The sequence below is a fragment of the Zootermopsis nevadensis genome, unplaced genomic scaffold (assembly GCF_977971745.1).
Source record: "Zootermopsis nevadensis isolate Lab colony 2312 unplaced genomic scaffold, Znev_1.0 Znev_ptg000004l, whole genome shotgun sequence".
Taxonomy (NCBI): Eukaryota; Metazoa; Arthropoda; class Insecta; order Blattodea; family Termopsidae; genus Zootermopsis; species Zootermopsis nevadensis.
The window spans coordinates 9,034,639-9,052,007 of NW_028259136.1; the positions used below are offsets into that span (position 1 = coordinate 9,034,639).

The 17,369-nt window shown below is 49.8% G+C and overlaps 1 protein-coding gene across 4 annotated transcripts in view; it reads left to right on the forward strand.

The window, feature by feature from the left end:
- Window positions 1-17,369, forward strand: part of LOC110835130 (uncharacterized) — a 47,547-nt gene that overhangs the window by 27,487 nt on the left and 2,691 nt on the right. The window contains exons 1-3 of one of the 4 annotated variants that reach the window (XM_087343147.1): window positions 5,183-5,275; window positions 10,552-10,747; window positions 16,342-17,204. In XM_087343147.1, coding sequence (XP_087199273.1) covers window positions 10,561-10,747; window positions 16,342-17,204 — 1,050 coding nt within the window. In that variant the 5' untranslated portion in view covers window positions 5,183-5,275; window positions 10,552-10,560. Of the gene's footprint in view, window positions 1-5,182; window positions 5,276-10,551; window positions 10,748-12,802; window positions 13,823-16,341; window positions 17,205-17,369 lie in introns of those variants that run through there. The other 3 variants (XM_087343148.1, XM_087343149.1, XM_087343150.1) reach the window with 3 other exon arrangements.

Here is a 17,369-nt window from a genome sequence, read left to right on the forward strand (position 1 = left end):
GAACGGATGTTCCATTTGAGATTCGATTAAGGAACCTCGCGATCTCAAGTATGTGAAACGAGGAGACGAAGGAAGGGCCAAGGATTTCAGCCGGGATTGTGGGTGATGCCCCGCTCGGTTGTAACACCCTCGGTGACACGCAGTGAGGCGCCTCGTCCTCTGGTTCCGTCTTGCCCGCGACCGGAGTAAACTCTGGAAAACTCGGAAAATGTACGTGGTCTGAAGCTAAATAGCGTTGCAAACCGGTACTTACTCTCCTGTGATACAAGTAGAGAAAACTGTCCCTGTGTCTAAGCACCACCGAGGTAAACTCTCAGTGTATGAAGCATAATGAATGGTCAGCTTCACGCATGGCCCTGAAGAGAGCAGTTGAACTCCGGGCGAGAGCCAATTGCTTTGCATTTTGTGTTTATGAGCTTCGTAAAATTCTCATAGTTAACAGCGATAATCGCTTGGTGTTCGTAATGGTGAAGTGTAGTGTTTTCTTCGCGGTACGGACTGGATTCTTAAATGTTATTTAGACGACCTTCTGGCTTTAGAGGCGGGATTTTGAAAGCAAACCTGCGACGTGGACGGACAGCCACTTGTGTCAAGTGTGAGTCAGTTTCGTCTGGATTAGCACCCAGGACCTCAGGACGTATCGCATCTGACGTGGCACGTGTCATCTGCTGATGTTCGTCTCGATCTTATCGTCAAAAATAATAATTTAATCACCTGTAGGTTGTGACATGGAGAAGATTCCATCTGACAGAAGTTTTGTTATAGAAGTTGCCTTGTCTGTTGTTTTGTATGGGGGTGACATTTTGTCTCAGATATTGAGCGAAATATTCGAACTTTTCGACGTCTCACTGGAAGACAGCGATCATGAACCGTGAGGACGACGTAGGATGAGACGACCAGAGGTCTGAACCGCTTACCCTCGAGTCTGGCTGCCTTCCGGGTGCTCGTCTACCTTGAGACAGACGCCCACGACGCCAGGCCTGCATAATGGGGCGACGCCCTGTTACAGAATGCTTCGACCCACTGTTGTACTACACCAGGAAGTGACTCGTATCGACTGACTCCTTCTTTCCTTGCAAGTTGAAGCTCTTCGTTGCTTGCAGATGGCAGCAGCTGTCCCACGCGTTGTGTATGTCAACTGTTTCAGATGCGTGGTTGTTCGCCATATGCATTGTTTGATAATAAGGTGGTCATGAATTATAAATTGGAAGGGAGCGGGTAGTGGCCTATTTTGAGGGAAATCATATGTGTATGGGGCTGCGGACTGTAGAGGAGGCAGGCCAACTGAAGGACATGGAGTTAATAGAATTGTCTGTAGAGTGCAGCTCAGGCAACCGTGTTACGAGGTTACCTTCGCTGTTCACAGATGGCGGGCGGAGGTTCTTTCTTTAGCGATATCAATATTCGAGCTGTCTTTCGCCAAATTGAAAATCATTGCGAAAAACGGGTTTAGGGGGACCGCGGATGTTGTTTGGACTTTGTCAAAGAACATAGGACATGGTGGAAGGAGACGTCGCAACGAGACGCACCGCAGTCGTTTCAATTTTGCCCTTTGCAAATGCACTGGGGAGATTGAAAAACCGCGAGAGGGGTAAGTGGGCCCTGAGAACTCCGTTGCACGATCATTCTCGACGTACGAAGTCTCGTCTGTATCAATGACTTGCTGGAACCGAGATCCACGGCTACCAAGAAGTGCCGGGTTCTTCAGAGATTTATCACGTTTCTTCATTTCCCCTGGCAAATGCTGGGATGCTGTATTAAAGTAGGCCACGACCGCCGTCTTGGCAGTCGTCATCACAGTGCTTCCTCCTTCAAGGGGGGTGTTATTCTATTTCCGAGCCATTAGCGTTGGTCGGCCGATAACGCAGGAAACTCCACGCCCACGCAGGCCGGACTCCATGCAAGAGTGGCTCTCGTTGGTGCTCAAGATCCATGGATTTTCGGGCGCCAATACGAACTTGGGCAAAATTTTGATGACATCGAACACCACCTTTCATAAAGGACCAAAAGGCGTGCTACATTGAGATTTTTCCGACAAGGTTGTGTTGGCAGCACTGGGCTCCTTCTTAGTTAATAATTAGACGTTCGCATTTGACAGATGCGTGCTGTTCCCACGCTCAGGTGTGAGATGTGGGAACGTGTTTCGTTTCGGTCAGTGCAGTGACCCTTGGCCTCATCCTCCGTGTCTCCCACTGCGGTTAGGGCGAAACCCCTTTGCGCATATGCAACGGCGATGTACCGAGGAATAGGGGCGGGTCGTAGCGTGAATTGTTATGGACGAGGAAGGAACGGCCCCCCCCCCTGCCCCGGTCCATTTGGCAGTCAGAGTTAGGACCTCCCGAAGTTCTTCTCTGTACACGGTCCGTTCTGACATGTCTGTCACCCGCGAGGCCTAGCACTCTCTACTTATTCCCTTTTAGTAATTTATTTTATTTATTTATTTATTTTATTTATTTATTTATTTGACTGCAAATGGGTTTTTACCCGGTGGCAGTGGTCCTACAATAAGACACAACAAAACATAAGACAACAAAAACAATAAGAAACAACAGAACAATGAGACAGAACAAAACAATAAGACACAAAAATCATAAGACAACAAAAACAATAAGAAACAAGAGAACAATGAAACAGAACAAAACAATAACACAAAAAACATAAGACAACACAAACAATAACAATAAGAAACAACAGAACAATGAGACACAACAAAACAGTAAGACAAAAAGACATAAGACACAACAAAACAATAAGACAACAAAACAATGAGACACAAAAAACATAAGGCACAACAAGAACAATAAGACACAACAAAGCAATGAGACACAACAATACAGTAAGACAAAAAGACATGACACAACAAAAACAATGAGACACAAAAAGCATAAGGCACAACAAGAACAATAAGACACAACAAAACAACACACCACACTCAAAATAAAACAGCTCATAATATTACAAAACCGTATAACCTAAAGTACATAACTTAAAAATTAATACCAACTAGACATAAGTCAGTAACAGTAATGAATCACACGTTTCATCAGGACCTTCTCTTCACTTCACTACACTTATGAAACCTTCCCATCCTCACCCCAATTTACCCCCCTTCACTGCACCCACCCATCTATTCCCTTTACTTCACCTCATTTATCACTTTCCTAACCTTCTTCCTAAACGTACTTGGTTTACAGGAGAGAGTCCCTAAAACCTCAGCAGGTAGCTGGTTCCAGAGTTGGATGGTCCTATTTACAAAGGAATATTTTCCGATATCTGTTCTTTGTTTTCTGCTCCTAACTTTCCGAATATGATCGACTCTGCTCAGGTAGTATGGCCTTTGCAATCTGACACCTATAGCTTTCCATGCCCGATCTCCCGTGTACGCCTTGAAGAGAGCACATATTCGTGCTATCTTTCTACGCTGTGCCAGGGTTTCCCAGTTCGAATCGCTCCTGTGATATGCAAATTTACATGCTTTCCTTTGCACCCGTTCTAACGCATTTATCTGCCCCTCCCTGTAAGGATCCCAGCACGCCGCCCCATATTCCAGAATCGGACGCACTAGTGATGTGTAGGCTAGACTTTTAGTGTTACTATTCCCCTTTTTGAGAACACGCATTGTAAAATGAAGTGCCTTCCAGGCTTTTTTCACCGTATAATTTACTTGATCAGCCCAGCTTAAATCGCTGCTTAAGATAATTCCCAAGTATTTACAACTGCTCACTTCCGGAATTATTTGGTCCCGTAACGAATAGTTTAGTGGTTCCTTCACCCGACTTCTCGTGAAACTAACTGCCTTACTTTTACTTGGGTTAATTTTCATATCATTTTCAACCGCCCACTCCCCCAGACTGTTTAGATCCATCTGCATCTTTTCTATATCTTTACTATTTATAATTTTCCTATATATTATACAGTCATCTGCAAAAAGTCTAATAGTCGATTCAATGTTCCTCCAAATATCATTTACGTACGCGAGGAATAGAAGTGGACCCAATACACTCCCTTGCGGTACTCCTGATGTTACTCTGACTTCCTCTGATAATTGCCCTCCTACTCTAACTCTCTGCGTTCGGCCTAAAAGAAATTCTCTTATCCATACGACTATCCTCGAGTCCACGCCCGATGCCGCGATTTTCATAAGCAGCCGATCGTGAGGAACTAAATCGAAGGCCTTCGAAAAATCTATTATAATCGCGTCTAACCTTCCTCCGTTATCCAGTGTGTCTGCAATGTCCTGACAAACCGTGATTACTTGACTTTCACATGAATATCCCGGCCTGAACCCATGTTGACCCTCGAATAACCAATTCTTTTCCTCCCAGTTTTTCCTCAGGTACGATGCTATAACGTGTTCCATTTGTTTGCAGACCACCGATGTTAAACTGACCGGTCTGTAATTTGTGACCAATGATCGATCACCTCCTTTGTAAATAGGAACCACTATGGCTTTTTTCCAGTCCCTTGGTATAGTGGCATTATTAATTGTTACGTCCAATAATCGCGCCAGGTATGGAATCATGGCTTCCCCACCCAGTTTTAGAATTTCCCCAGAAATGCTGTCAGGCCCTACTGATTTGCTTTTTCCCATCCCTGCTAGCCTTTTTCTAATGATTTTAGTACTAATGGCGAAGGGTTCGCCTGAGTTAGCGCATTGTATCTGCGGGATGCTACGCTCGCAGCTAAATACCGAAGAATAATAGAAATTAAGGGAGTTGGCCTTTTCTATCGAGTCAGTAATGAGCCGTCCATTACCATCCTTGATCGCCGGAATATTTTCCCTGTTTCCTTTACGTCGTTTTACATACTTGTAGAAATCGGCCCAGCATTTACCTTCATTTCTTAATATTGTCCGTAAAAATGTTTCCTGCGCATTTTGTTTAGCTAATAGCAACTGCTTTGATAGACGTTTCAGTTCCTCTTGGTGCTGTTGTCCTAATTTTCTGCTGTTATATGCTTTTCTCACCCTTGACTTTAACCGTTTCACCTCCTTATTGTAGTATTCAGGGTCCGAATTTTTTCTCAGTATTTTATGTGGCACAAAACGTTGGATACTCTGGAATATTATATTCTTGAAATTATCCCATATCTCTTCCACGCTACTACCATTTCCAGCCCACGTCACGCACAGCTGATCCTTCGTTACGTCACGTCGACGAGACCGCTCTCTGCCGGTAGAACGCTGTGGTCGCGCAGAAGACGAGAGGTCGTGGAGTGCGTCGGGTGCTTTGATTGTTTCGTCTCAGGACTACGAAGATCAGCGAACTACTTTCTGGTGAGTGATAGGCTTTATCCCCCCCACCCCCCGGTTGACTAGTTCCGTCTACGCGGACAACCCATCTGTCCGGACGCGTGTCGGACTTTGCCCCCCTGGGTTTGTCTTGGCGTGCGGTCGATTTACGCGTGTGTCAAGGTGAGCCCTAACACGCGAAGTCCTCGTGGAGTCGAACTGTTTGAAATTTTTCGCGAACGTTTTCATTGGCGGGGGGGGTGACCACAAGGCAACTATGAAGGAAAGGTTTTGTGAGCTCTTTTGCAGAGACGAGTTCCCTTCTCGAAATCGAAACTTGGTTTTGCTTTCTTGATCGATTTCGTTCGTCGCTTTATCGTCGTAGTTTCTCGCGACGCAGAGCAGTGCCAGTGATGGCGGGTGCTCATTTTGTGTTCCGTTGTGACAACTGGGAGCTGCGTGTCTGCGTAAATATATTTGTTCTCACGGTTCCGTCAGATATGTGAGACATAAACGCGTGTGTCCACGGCTTTGTCATAGCGGAAAGAACTGTTTTTCCGTGATAAGATAACAGCGCGTGGTTGATGTCGGTCGTCTAATTCTGCCCGGTACTTGCAAATGAACTCGTCGACGTTCAGCTCGATTTGATTTCGTGACGACGACGCTGATAATGTCTTCTACGTTTTGAATCCTTATTGTCGAGTACCGCGTTCTGTGCTCACTGGTATACCTCAGGCACTGCCCAGCGACTTCGAAACGTGGCCCGTGGTTTTCAACCGTCGCTCTGGATTCGGCAGGAAGCGGCCCGGGATGGTGTCAGACCACTTCCGGTTGCGTACCGGAGTCAGGCCTCTGCATTTCGCCGTAATTTTTGTGTCGTAACAAAAACCCAAAGTTTCTGATGGCGCTGCTTTCTTTGTGACGTCGGAATCGAATTTATAAATAGATGTTTCGACTCCGTTGTTCCCGCCGCCGGTGGTGGTGATGGGGGTGGTGGTGGGGGTGGGGGTGTTGTAAAGAAACAATTCGCAAGACGTAGATGTAAATGCGAGGATATAATGAATTCTGAAGAATGTCACGAGGTTGGAACTTGCTGTGGTTCATTTTCGTTAGGCACGCGTGCGACAGGCCCCTTCGCACCCGAGTTCCGCCGTCTCCTGTCGTATGGTCTGTCCGTGTTGCTTCCAAAACAATTTACGTCGTGAACTTATCGGAAGTGGTGTTATGCGTCAGGCCTACTCTGGAGGATGTCATCGCCTGCGACTGGGGCCGCAGGCGGATTCAGAAATGGACATTGTACGGTGTCGCCCTGCCGTATCTGATTTATTGTCGAGGGCAGAGGCATTTTCCCTTCGTCTCCGTCTTTTGAAGCTGAAGACTGACTCCAGTGGTGGAGTTAGGAATGCGTGTAGCTTTAACTCCGCGTAATAGTCATCGGCGACGTAGTGGCTGCCCTCAGTGGCGGTGGGCGTGTCGACAGAACTTTGTAGTGTTCACGGCGTTGCTGTGCGTCCGTCCCCTCGCAGTGCAACCGAAGAAGGCCGTTTCGCGGTGACGTCACTCGCCTACATTCCGCAGTCTTCTTATCCCCATTCCCGGTAGCAAGAGAGTGGTCCAGTGCCTCTTCGCACACCGACGTGGCCTTCATTTCGACGAACTACGCAGACGACATTGCCGCGTTAAGAGGTCAAGTTGGCATATCTTCAGCTTCTACGTGAAGCCTCGATGTTTTGCGCTCGTCGTCAGGGAGATGTTTCGTAGTCAAGCGTCGAACCCTTCCGCTGGGTCCAGTTGGACTCAGGAAGCCACATCGCCTCTAGAAAGTGCTACCAACTTTCTTGCCGCGGGAACAATGACGCGAGAGCACTGCGGAAGGGACTGGTGTTGCCAGGGAAACGCGTTCTGACGTAACAGTGAAAAGAAACTTCCGCGCTTGTCTCCGTGTCATGAGGAAGATGAATGATTTCGACTCGAAACAGCTCACGACTCGCGGCTTCTTCTGATTCCTCAGCCGCAGTGTTTCTCTGTGACACCCGTTTTAATATTATCGTCTCTTCATTGTGTCGGTGGGTTTCGTGTGCTCGTTTCCTTATTTGCACGATGGTAGTGAAATGCTTGAGTGAAGTGACGATCACGTCGGTGGGGCGGAGTGTGGCCTTGGAGTTTCAACCCCTCCCCTCCCCCGAAATCGTCTCTGGTGCTCTTGGCGTGGGGTGACTCATGCCGGGAAGGAATGCAACAGTGGCTCAAGGGGCCTGCCGCCCCGTTCCCTGGGGGGGGGGAAGCAAGAATGCTGGTGACAAGTGCACGGATGCGTGGACACGTGGACCAATCGACGTATTGCGCACTTATTTAACCGTGCATTATGATTCTCGGCGTGAGCAGCACTGACCAAAACTCATCGTTGTCGTGGAGACGCGAAGTGTTCTCTTTGCGGTGCGAGCTAGATGCTTAGATAAACATTTGTTCAGACGGTCGTCGGACACTGCGTAAAAAGATTCGAATATCCTTGCTGTTGCTGTACGCGGACTCAAATCGGTTTCTTCGCGTATTTAAACCCATTTTTTTTTAGATTCTTTTTAATATTATCTTTACATCTCAGTCTGCCAGTGGATTTCGTGAGACACTGCAAATAAAAAGTGTTTTCACGTCCTGTGTCCGACTTTATTTTTCCTAAAGTTCTACCATGGCGGAATGCTCGATTCTGTTGTTTGCATATCCACAGGCCGGGACTGGATGTGAAGTTGAGTGAGACCGTTAGTTTGCGTCTCCGCGCGCTTCGCTCTTAATTTGTCTCAGCAGCAGCTGGCCCCATCACAGTGTCGGTTGATCTTCCACCGGAAATGTAAGCTTCTTGTGGCGTAATTTTATTGCCACGGGAACAAGAATGTTGTCAGGTTGGCATCTGCTTTGTGTAGGTTAAGTTTCTGCTGCGCTGTGTTGCGTGTCAGCTGTTTTCAGACAGTGCGGTGCGTTGTTGTTCGGAAGAGTGGTGGCGTTTGTTCAACAGCGTTCTCGTGAAAAACGAAATTAAAACAGATCACGGTCGCTCCCATCCGCCATCACGGTTGAATATTCGAGAAATGCGTGTATCTTGTTGCCAGTATGCCGTAATAGGGGCTACCTGCATTCCCACGAGCTGTCTCTTCTCGCCTTGTCCTTTGCGGAGTCGTCGTCGTCCGGCGAGCTCAAGTTGTGACATCGGAGCATGCGTGTAGTCGATGTTGTCCCCCCCCCCCCATTTTCATCGTGATCTCCCAAGTAGTCTCTTTCCGTTGGCTTCACTCCCAAAATTGTGAGTGAATTCGCTGTTCCAGTGGTCAGTTTCACGCTCTGGCCGCTCTCAACCGTGCCTCAGAGCTGGTCTGCGCACAGAGCGAAGAAAAATACCCATTTATCTCGTTCATATTTGTAAAATTATTCCTCTACCGACGCTACAGTCCACGATGAACGGTTGCCCTTCGTTGGTCCAACCCGTGACCCGCCTCCAATTTCCAGCGCCCGTTGTCTTCACATCTTCAACTGAATCCAGCCACCAGATGCAAACAAAGATTGTTTAATGACGAGGAAAAATACTACGTTGACGCGTTGCCAAGGCAATCATCGGTTGCCTAGAGACCGATCGAACAGAATTCGTCTTCAGACGATCTGAGAAGCGAAGGCTTTGAGGTTTCGTTGGCTGGGAGACTCAAGACACTCTTCCCTGATGCAGTTCACCCCCTTGTTATCAACCCCTACAGATGTTCACCCTGTCCTGAGCCGCAAATAACTTCTCCCTCCCTCAAGAAGTTTTCCTTCGTTGCAAACCCACCGACTGGTTCAGTGCAACAGCGAACTAAGTGCGCAGCCATTCTGCGGGCCGTCGTGGGTAAAGGTGCCCGGAGCGTGAGGCAATTTGTGCATCTCGCGGTTTCTCCTCTGTGAGATCAGAGTTGTGACGCTGTATTTGTCTCTGAAAATTTACCTAAGATTCATTTTTAATATTGTCAAGCTCTTCCGAGTGGTCTCAGACCCTTCACATTTTCCGACCGGAATGTTGTGGGCCTACGCACCCGCGCGCGTGCTACATGCTCCGTCCATCTCATCCCGATAATACCAAGTCTGACAAGTGTTGGTTGTGGCGTTCTTGGCAGGAGCGTCGCCCCCCCTGCCGTGGGGTATAAACACTCCGCACAGGAATCCACCCCATGTAGCAGGGGTCGGTTGGAGAGGGGATGTTGCCCGATGGTGCAAGGTTAATTTCACCCCAGCTGAATCGATATCCGTGAACTGAAACATTTCTTAAGCCAGAGATTTCGATGGCGCTTTCTGTTGGTGATGTTGATAAACACTGTCAGAACGCATAAATAAATATTCAGGGGAAAAACACACGCCAAGTTTGATAGGATTGTGTTCCGGGATTCATCCTTCAGCAACCAAAGTGTCGTTTGTGTGGAGCTTGACCTCTCCGCCGCCCTACTCCTCGTGATTTCCGGACGTACCACCAGCGCAGGCACAGAGAAAGACTCCGGGTTTTGTCTTTTTTTGTGTGTCCTGTGGGTAAGACCAACATCTGAACAGCTTTATTACTTCTGTGGGAACAAACAGTCGAGCTGTGTCGAATTTTTCTCACCGACGTGCCGCGAAAAAACATAAGCACGTCGTTTCCTCAAGCGGATGGATTCTCAGACCAGCACGTGTGCCGCTGTTGCGCGCGCAGCAGCCACCAGGAAGTCCTTGTGTTTTCTCGTCACGATTAAGATGGCGCCGTTTCCTGTGACATCGACCGCCATTTTTAGCGGCGTGACTGGTCCAGGTTCTCCGCCCGGCGTCTGTTTTCCCTGCCAGCCAGTAGCATCGCCAAACAGTGAGATCTGCCTCGAGGACAAAGGCGGCCGCCGACTTGTGTGGTGAAGGTTGCTGTTTGTGACGTAGCAGGCGCTGATCGCATGATCGGTTGCCATGGCAACTAACTTATGGCGAACCTCGGTTTGATTCCCGCTGACGCATCAATGCGTGACATTCCTGTGACTGGCGTGCAAGTATCGATAACACACCGGGGTCTGCTGTCGATAGCCGTAGAAATTATTGTGCGCGCGGTTCACACGGTGTGTGCCGCGAGCCGCAGTGGCTGGTGGTACGCAGTTTACAGCGTCGATAACTAAGCTCCACCCCATTCGAAGGGACAGCCCCATTCTTTCCTGACCTCAGTAGCAGACGGAGGTGACCTGGAGTGCACTGGACTGACATGAATCTCTGTGTGGGCGTGTTGATTGGATCTAACTGGCTCTGCTCCTGGGACCCCCTCCCTGGCTGATGTCTTGCGTGTCCTGTTCTTCCAGGTAGCCGTCATGGTGCTGTTCGGGGTGTCGGAGCGCCCCCCAACCGCTCTGGACAGCTCTGCCCCTCGACTCCTGCGCATGGCGCCTCTACGTCACAGCCTACGCGCAGCGCCGCGTCTAGACGCGCGAGACTGTGAGGAGGACACGGCGTCCACATTGTCGGCGCCAGGGTACGGCGAGGCGGACGGCGGCTCGGGTGAGTTTGTGGCTGGGATTCGGAAGGAAGGACGATCAGAATTGTTGTTCGATCCGTCCGGTGTTTAGGCGTTGGAGGAAAGTCAGGCAAGTGGATTTTACCATCACATTATGCGTTCATTTCATCCGGTGTGAGAGCGGGGGTTGCCTATCACGGACTTATCGCTGTCTTACACGGAACAGAGGATGAACGTGGCTCTTGTACAGGTTCCTCAGTGGCGAGTCGTTCATCTGCATCAGAACAGACGCGTTCGCCGGGGTTGAACGTGTGGAAGACATTTTCATTCTCTCTGCTTGTCTAAACGCCAGTGGACTCCGCCAACGTCGTAACAGGTACCACGGTTTATGTCTGCATTGTTCTTCTGTTTTAAGAAGGCGGCTGAATCGAGGACACACGATGAATTTGGCAAGCGGTCACGTGACATACTGGTTGGGACATTAAGATTTGTCTCAGAGAAATGTGTTATGGGGATAGTTATTGTTTGTTCCCCCCCTCTACACGCCGCGAAATCCTCCCCCCCCCCAACCCCTGCTAGCGTGTTAAGTTTCCGCGGTGCAGGGAAAGTGTGACATCTAGCGGTTGGTTAAACGCACTAATTGCACAGAGCTGTAGTAGTAACAGCGCCTGACGCAAGATGGGAGTAGTCTCTCCGTGGAATGAACTGGTGAAGGTCGCCTGAAAGCAGTGTGTCATCATTCAAATCGCATTCATCGGTGCTAACATGGCGGCCACGAGTATTTTTCAGGCACTGATGAATATGTGGATAGGTCACGAAACGGTGGCAGGACAGTTGGGAGGAACCTTTTGGTATGCTGGACCTTCGCTCTTAGAATAAGTTGCGTTTTAAGACACTGTCCCACAATTTGCGTGGCGAGGTTGAGGACATCCGGTTTCTGGCTAGCACAGCAGTGAATGCTGGAATGACCGAGTTTGAATCCCACCGGGACAGTAAATTGAAACATATCTCGACGTCTTCCTTTCAAGTCCTTACCCACTCATCATCTGCCGTGTTAGAGAAACCGTCTTTGGCGCGGTTGAGACAGTGTCGTTAAATATCTGTGCATTAAATCAGAACTCCGTGGCTTAGTCGGGAAGGTTGCATGACAATTTACCGGCGAGTAACTGTTCTAAAAACGAATCCCTCCGCAATGTTGTGTGACATCGACCCCGTCACGTGACCTTGTCCGACGAAACAATGGCCGGAAGGACTCCGTCCCTGTGACAGCAGGACGCGATGGTACTTCCACACGGCCCTCGACGTCACACCACCGTCTTTATCCGAGTTGACTCCTGTTCGACATCATCGCGTCTTGTCCCTCAAAGTGTTTCCCGCGTAAGGTCTGAGTTTTGTGAACGCCCGAGCTGCATTCCCAGCCCATCACACTATCGTACCGGCACCTCACTACGCCCGATTCCACTTCACCCCTCGTTCTGTATAGCCAAATACACGGAATTATTACGTTTGGTAAATGTGGATCATTTGGGCGACGTAGGCATGATAATATTAAAATGAATCTTACACAGAAAGTTTTGGGTGAAATGGATTGTATTCACCTGACTCAGGATACGGACCATGGTCAAGATCTTGTGAACGATAATAAGCCTTCTTAAGAGGTGGGAAATTCGACCAGCTGAGTGACTGTTAGCGTCTGTGCTCCATGGCGTCAGTTACCCGCACTGGAAAGATTCTCAGGTGATTTGTTCGCTGCTGACGAACAGTGACAGTAGGTACAGACCTGCGGGTTGTGTGTGAACCATTGGCGTATGGGGGGGGGGATCCCGATTCTGTTTATCTCAGTCTAAACCTGCGCTCATGTTAACTGGTTCGAGGGACAGAGCCCGCGTTGTCCCTGTGGGCCCACACCGGCTGCCGTGTTTCGTCTTCATTTTGCGGCGTCAGTCTTCGTAAAACAGGACGCAGCCTTGGCGCGAAGGTCGCCTGCAACTTGGAATTTGCAATGCGGCATTTAATTAGTGGTTGTTGCGGACACCGCGCGTGTCTTGTCGTCTAATTACGGTCGTAAACTTTCCCCCTTCAGTTATCCATTTGTTTTCACTATTAGAGTGTCGTCGCAATTTGTGAAACTCCCTGTAATTGTCCAAACAATGAACAAAGACCAATTACTTATTCCTTGACGATAATTCTCTGCTTCGTTTGAAGAGCGAGGAACGCGGTCGCTTCTCGTGCTGGAGGATCAACACTTTCACCCCAGCGCTGTCTGCCGGACGAAAATATAGACGGCCTCCGTACATTTCTTTTTCCCGATGGCGAAATAGGCGACCACTCAGCCTCTGGTCACTGTCACCACAAAAGCGCCTTTACAAGATCAGTTTTAAAGTTAGCGTGCGATCACCAGGGTTTCCCCACTGGTACTCCGTAAGCGTTCTTTGTTTCCCCCAACCATTTATTTACCTGTGAATCGTTCTGGTCGGTTGACTCGCGCCGGACATGAACCCAGGTCTCCGGATGCAGCAGCCGAAGGCCGCAGACATCGCGTGAGACGAAAATGTCTGCGTCCGCCTTTACTTCCGGCCAGGCAGGGTCCTGAAGGTTTCTGTAAGGAGCAGCGACCATCATTCCGCAGAGCCACTGCGTTGGAACATTTCTTTGTTTGGAACGGAATTTCCCAGTGGAAACATCCCGGCTCCCAGGACGCATTAAGGCCCACTTTACTCCCTGAAGATGGCAAAAATGTGTTTCCCCGAAACGTTGGTATGTATTTACACACGTCACGCACAGCCCATAACAACATGGGAACTTCACCGCCTTTAGAAACTCTGATCTCATTTGTTCATCTCTCGTTGTTACTTGTATCTTAGCCCCCGCCCCGGAATCATCAAAGCAGAAAGGAAAGATTTGTGTCTCTGTCAGTCGTCTGCAGCCCGTGTTTAACAAAGCCAGAGATAACGCGGACTTTTGACCCTGGCTTGGTAATCAGTGAGTGTATGAGTCAGCCAGGAGAGTGGTGCCAGGTCAGCTTGTGTTCAGTGCGCATCGAGACGCCATGCCGTGTGGACGATGGTGTGGTCGGCGGACAGAGCGGAACTCCTCCATGCTGAACCGTGACGAAGAAGGTAAGGCACCAGACACTGGCAAGATGGCGCCTGGACCAACCTAACATCATTGCTAGATCAATCGGCGGAAGAGATCAGGAACGAAAAATTTGTATATTCTCCACTCGCAGTGTCTGATTTCGATCTCGAATCAAATTTGGTACTGTATTTTTTTGTATCGGAACGTTTCGGGTTGTGTCGGCATTAAAAAGAGCCCTGTTTTATAAATTTAGGGCACCTCATAACTCCCCCCTCCCCCCACATGCACGCACCAAAGTTGTAGGAGATTCGATACGAGATCAGTTCTTTATGAAATGCACGAATCTTCGTGCAAAGTGGCGATGTCGCGGTAAATAGCCTTTATAGTGGACTCATCCTTGAAGAAATTTAATTTCCCCCGATAAATCTTATCGCGTCTCTCGTCTTATACTTTTCCAGCGCTCAGGTAAACCCACACCTCGCGAACTTTCGTACGCCTCCGTTGAATCCGATAAATGTTGGTGTTCCGTATCTGTTATTTGCTCTCAAGACGGCTTGAAAGCCTATATATATACATTTTCGTGTGCCGCGAGGCATTATGGGAATTGTTACGTAACACGCTCCCACGGTTCCAGTGTTTCGTCGTCGTTTGGTTTCGGTGTGAGCAGCGGCCTTCGTGCGGGTACGACTCGGCCTGTACTGTTATAACGCCTTCATGTGATTCCTCCTCGCTCGCCGAGTTATTGTAAAAGCTCGCAGACATTTTGTTTGCACTGCTCCTTCGCGATCCTTGGCCGCCCGAAACATGTCGCCGCCACAGATGTTCTGTGAACCTCCGCCCATCATCGAGGTCGATCCTTGGCGTGGAAAGGGGTTTTCGTGCTCTCACAACTGCTCCAAGACCGGTCGTGTGGCTCATCCGTCTGTCCTTTGGGTTACCAGGAGCTCCGAAACGTCGCCCGTGCCTTAATGACGTGATGCTCAGGCATAACAGCGTACGTGCATTTTAATATTATCACATGGACAATTTAATTTCATGATCTGTGTTGTCTGGCGAGCAGGTGTGGGGGATATTTAACACCGCTGTATCGTCTGTAAAGAATCTATGCGCCGTGGAGGCGAATAGTGACAAGGATGGTTTTTGAATGAAACGATCGTGGCCAATTTCAAGGTAGTTCTGATATCCCACGAATAAAAATTATCCTGGATTGGAGTTTTGGTCGCCTCTGGAAATGTTGGGGCAGACCGGATCAGGTATTGCCAATGCTCTGTGGTTCAACGCCGTCCTCGGATCAGTTGCACTCACCTTCGTCTTCGAAGTGTGATGTCTGCAGTGATACGACGAACTGATGGACCGTGTCGTTGTTCCTCGGACTGTACGCTAGGAAAATCTTATCGGCTTGCGTCGCCTGGCAACAAATCGGATGTTTGTCGAGGTTAGGTCAGGTTTGGTTCAGTTGGGGCCTCTCGTTGTGAATCTGTGTCTTTTTTTAAGGCGTGTGACCCACGATACTCCGCGAAATGTTGCGAGCCGCCACTGATTCATCCAGGTCGTGGGATGGTCGATACAGTCTTTTGTTTTCCGCCGGCAGGAGTTAATCCGTGTTCTGTGTGATTTTCCGGGGCCATCTGTCACGGCCTCCTTGTTTCCGATGCCCCAAATAGCTGATATCACGCGCCTGATAAAATGAAACCACGTGTCGTCTGTGTGGGTTAGCAAACCGTTAAGGGCGACTTTCGCCTTTGTACCCCGGTAGTTCGTGTTGCTATGGACGCTCGCCTCAGGAACACGCCTTCTAACCTCAGTGAATGATCCAGCGGCCTTGCTTGGGGTGTCACTGGACCCAGTCTAATATTATCCTACGTAAAATATTTTTTTATAAGTTTCGTGAACCGAACTTTTGTGCATCCTGTGAGTAAGGACGACAGCGTGACGTCATGTCAACAGAACAAAAACAAGTGCTTCACCGTAAGCGCAATGGCCTGTTCTTTGCCCAGGCCCACTTTTGGTCGTTTTTGTAGCCTCTGAATTTTGGGCTCAAGTCCCGACGAAAGGTTGATCGTCCGACGGCGCCGTTAAGTATCTCAAAACGTATTCCCCTCGAAGGATGGGTTGGTGATGAAGAATGAATTGGAATAAATTCTGGAAGGAAGCGGTCGTGACCCATCGAAGTATTCGTGGCTGGCGGACTGCTCTGTAGTCATTGATTGTAGCGACAGCTGAACATCGCCACCTGCGTGGAGCCTCTTCTTCTGAGTCACTCAGGTGATAAACTCCCCACCACTTCCGGCCCGCCGCACCTGGTACCGGAAGCAACCGCCTCTGTTGGCAGACCGGTGTACTAATTATCACAGGGCAGCAGTTTCTGCGTGTGGATGTGAGTAGCCGGTCAGAGGGCCGAGTTACTGCGTCTTCCAACGAAAAATAAGACTAGTCTTTGCGTCCCCAGTCGGCTTTCCTAACAGCGCCTCTGCCTTGCCTTGACGCCGCTACGAGAAGCTGAGTGCTTCCTCCTCGGTCCAGATATTCTCCTCATGGTGTCGTTCTTGCTCTGTTTCAGACGTTTCGGCGCTCAACAAGTGCATCTCGCAACGCTGGAGACTCTTGCGTCGACGCTGTTCGTCATTCACGACTCCGCCCCAGCGCGAGCACCTCATAGTGCCCCCTGATCACCCCGTGTTGGTGAGCATGCCCCCCACGGGGCCCGCGACCCCCCTCCGCAGCAGCGCCAGCTCCCATCACCTGTTCCCCGAGGTCTTGCGCACCAAACTGAACCGCTTACACGCCGGTCTGCGCAAGCGCAGGGCAATTTCCGTGCACGAAATGTGTCCGTCCGCCCGGAACCAGCCCACATTCTACGTCCCTTCGCCCCTGGCGAAGACCACGGAAGAAGAGTTTTCTGAGAGGTCCGGTCCCGTTTCTCTACCTCCGTTCGCCTTCCGAGACGCGGACGGCCGACAGCGGAAGTTGTCTAGCGCCTGTTCTTCCGGTAGGGGGACCGCCACGCCCCCGACGGAGGACTTGGACGGCAGGAGTACCGACAGCGCGTCATCGTCAGCGTCGTTGTCCCGGTTGAGGAGGAAGTCTTGCTCGCCGTCACCGCCCCGTGATCTCGGCTGCCAGCGGCGCAGCAGGAGGTGGTCAGTGGCGAACCAATTCTGCAGGTTCGAGATCGGCGGGAGCGTGTCGTCCTGTGGCTTCGATGCCTCGCCCGACCCAGGCCCAACGTCCTTGCCGTACACCGCAGAGGAAGAAGGCAGTGACGTGCGGAACGGAGAGCGCCAGTTGATACAGCAGCTACAGCAGGCCCTGGACGATAAGAAGAAGAAGAACACGCAGAAACAAGTGAATGGTGCGCGCCGTACCTATCGCAGCAGTGTCGACCTCGTGCCGCAGCGACAGGAACTGTCGTGGAGAAGTAAGGTAGGTGAGAGGCGAGAGGCGCAGAAGCTTCTGAGGTCTCAGAGGGCCTGAGGGGCAACTCTGTGTTGCTGTCGGAACCTGTTCATCCTCTGGTGAATGGCTCGTATGAAATAAGATGTGAATCACAGGAAGACAACAGCTTCTCTGAAATAATATTCGGTATGG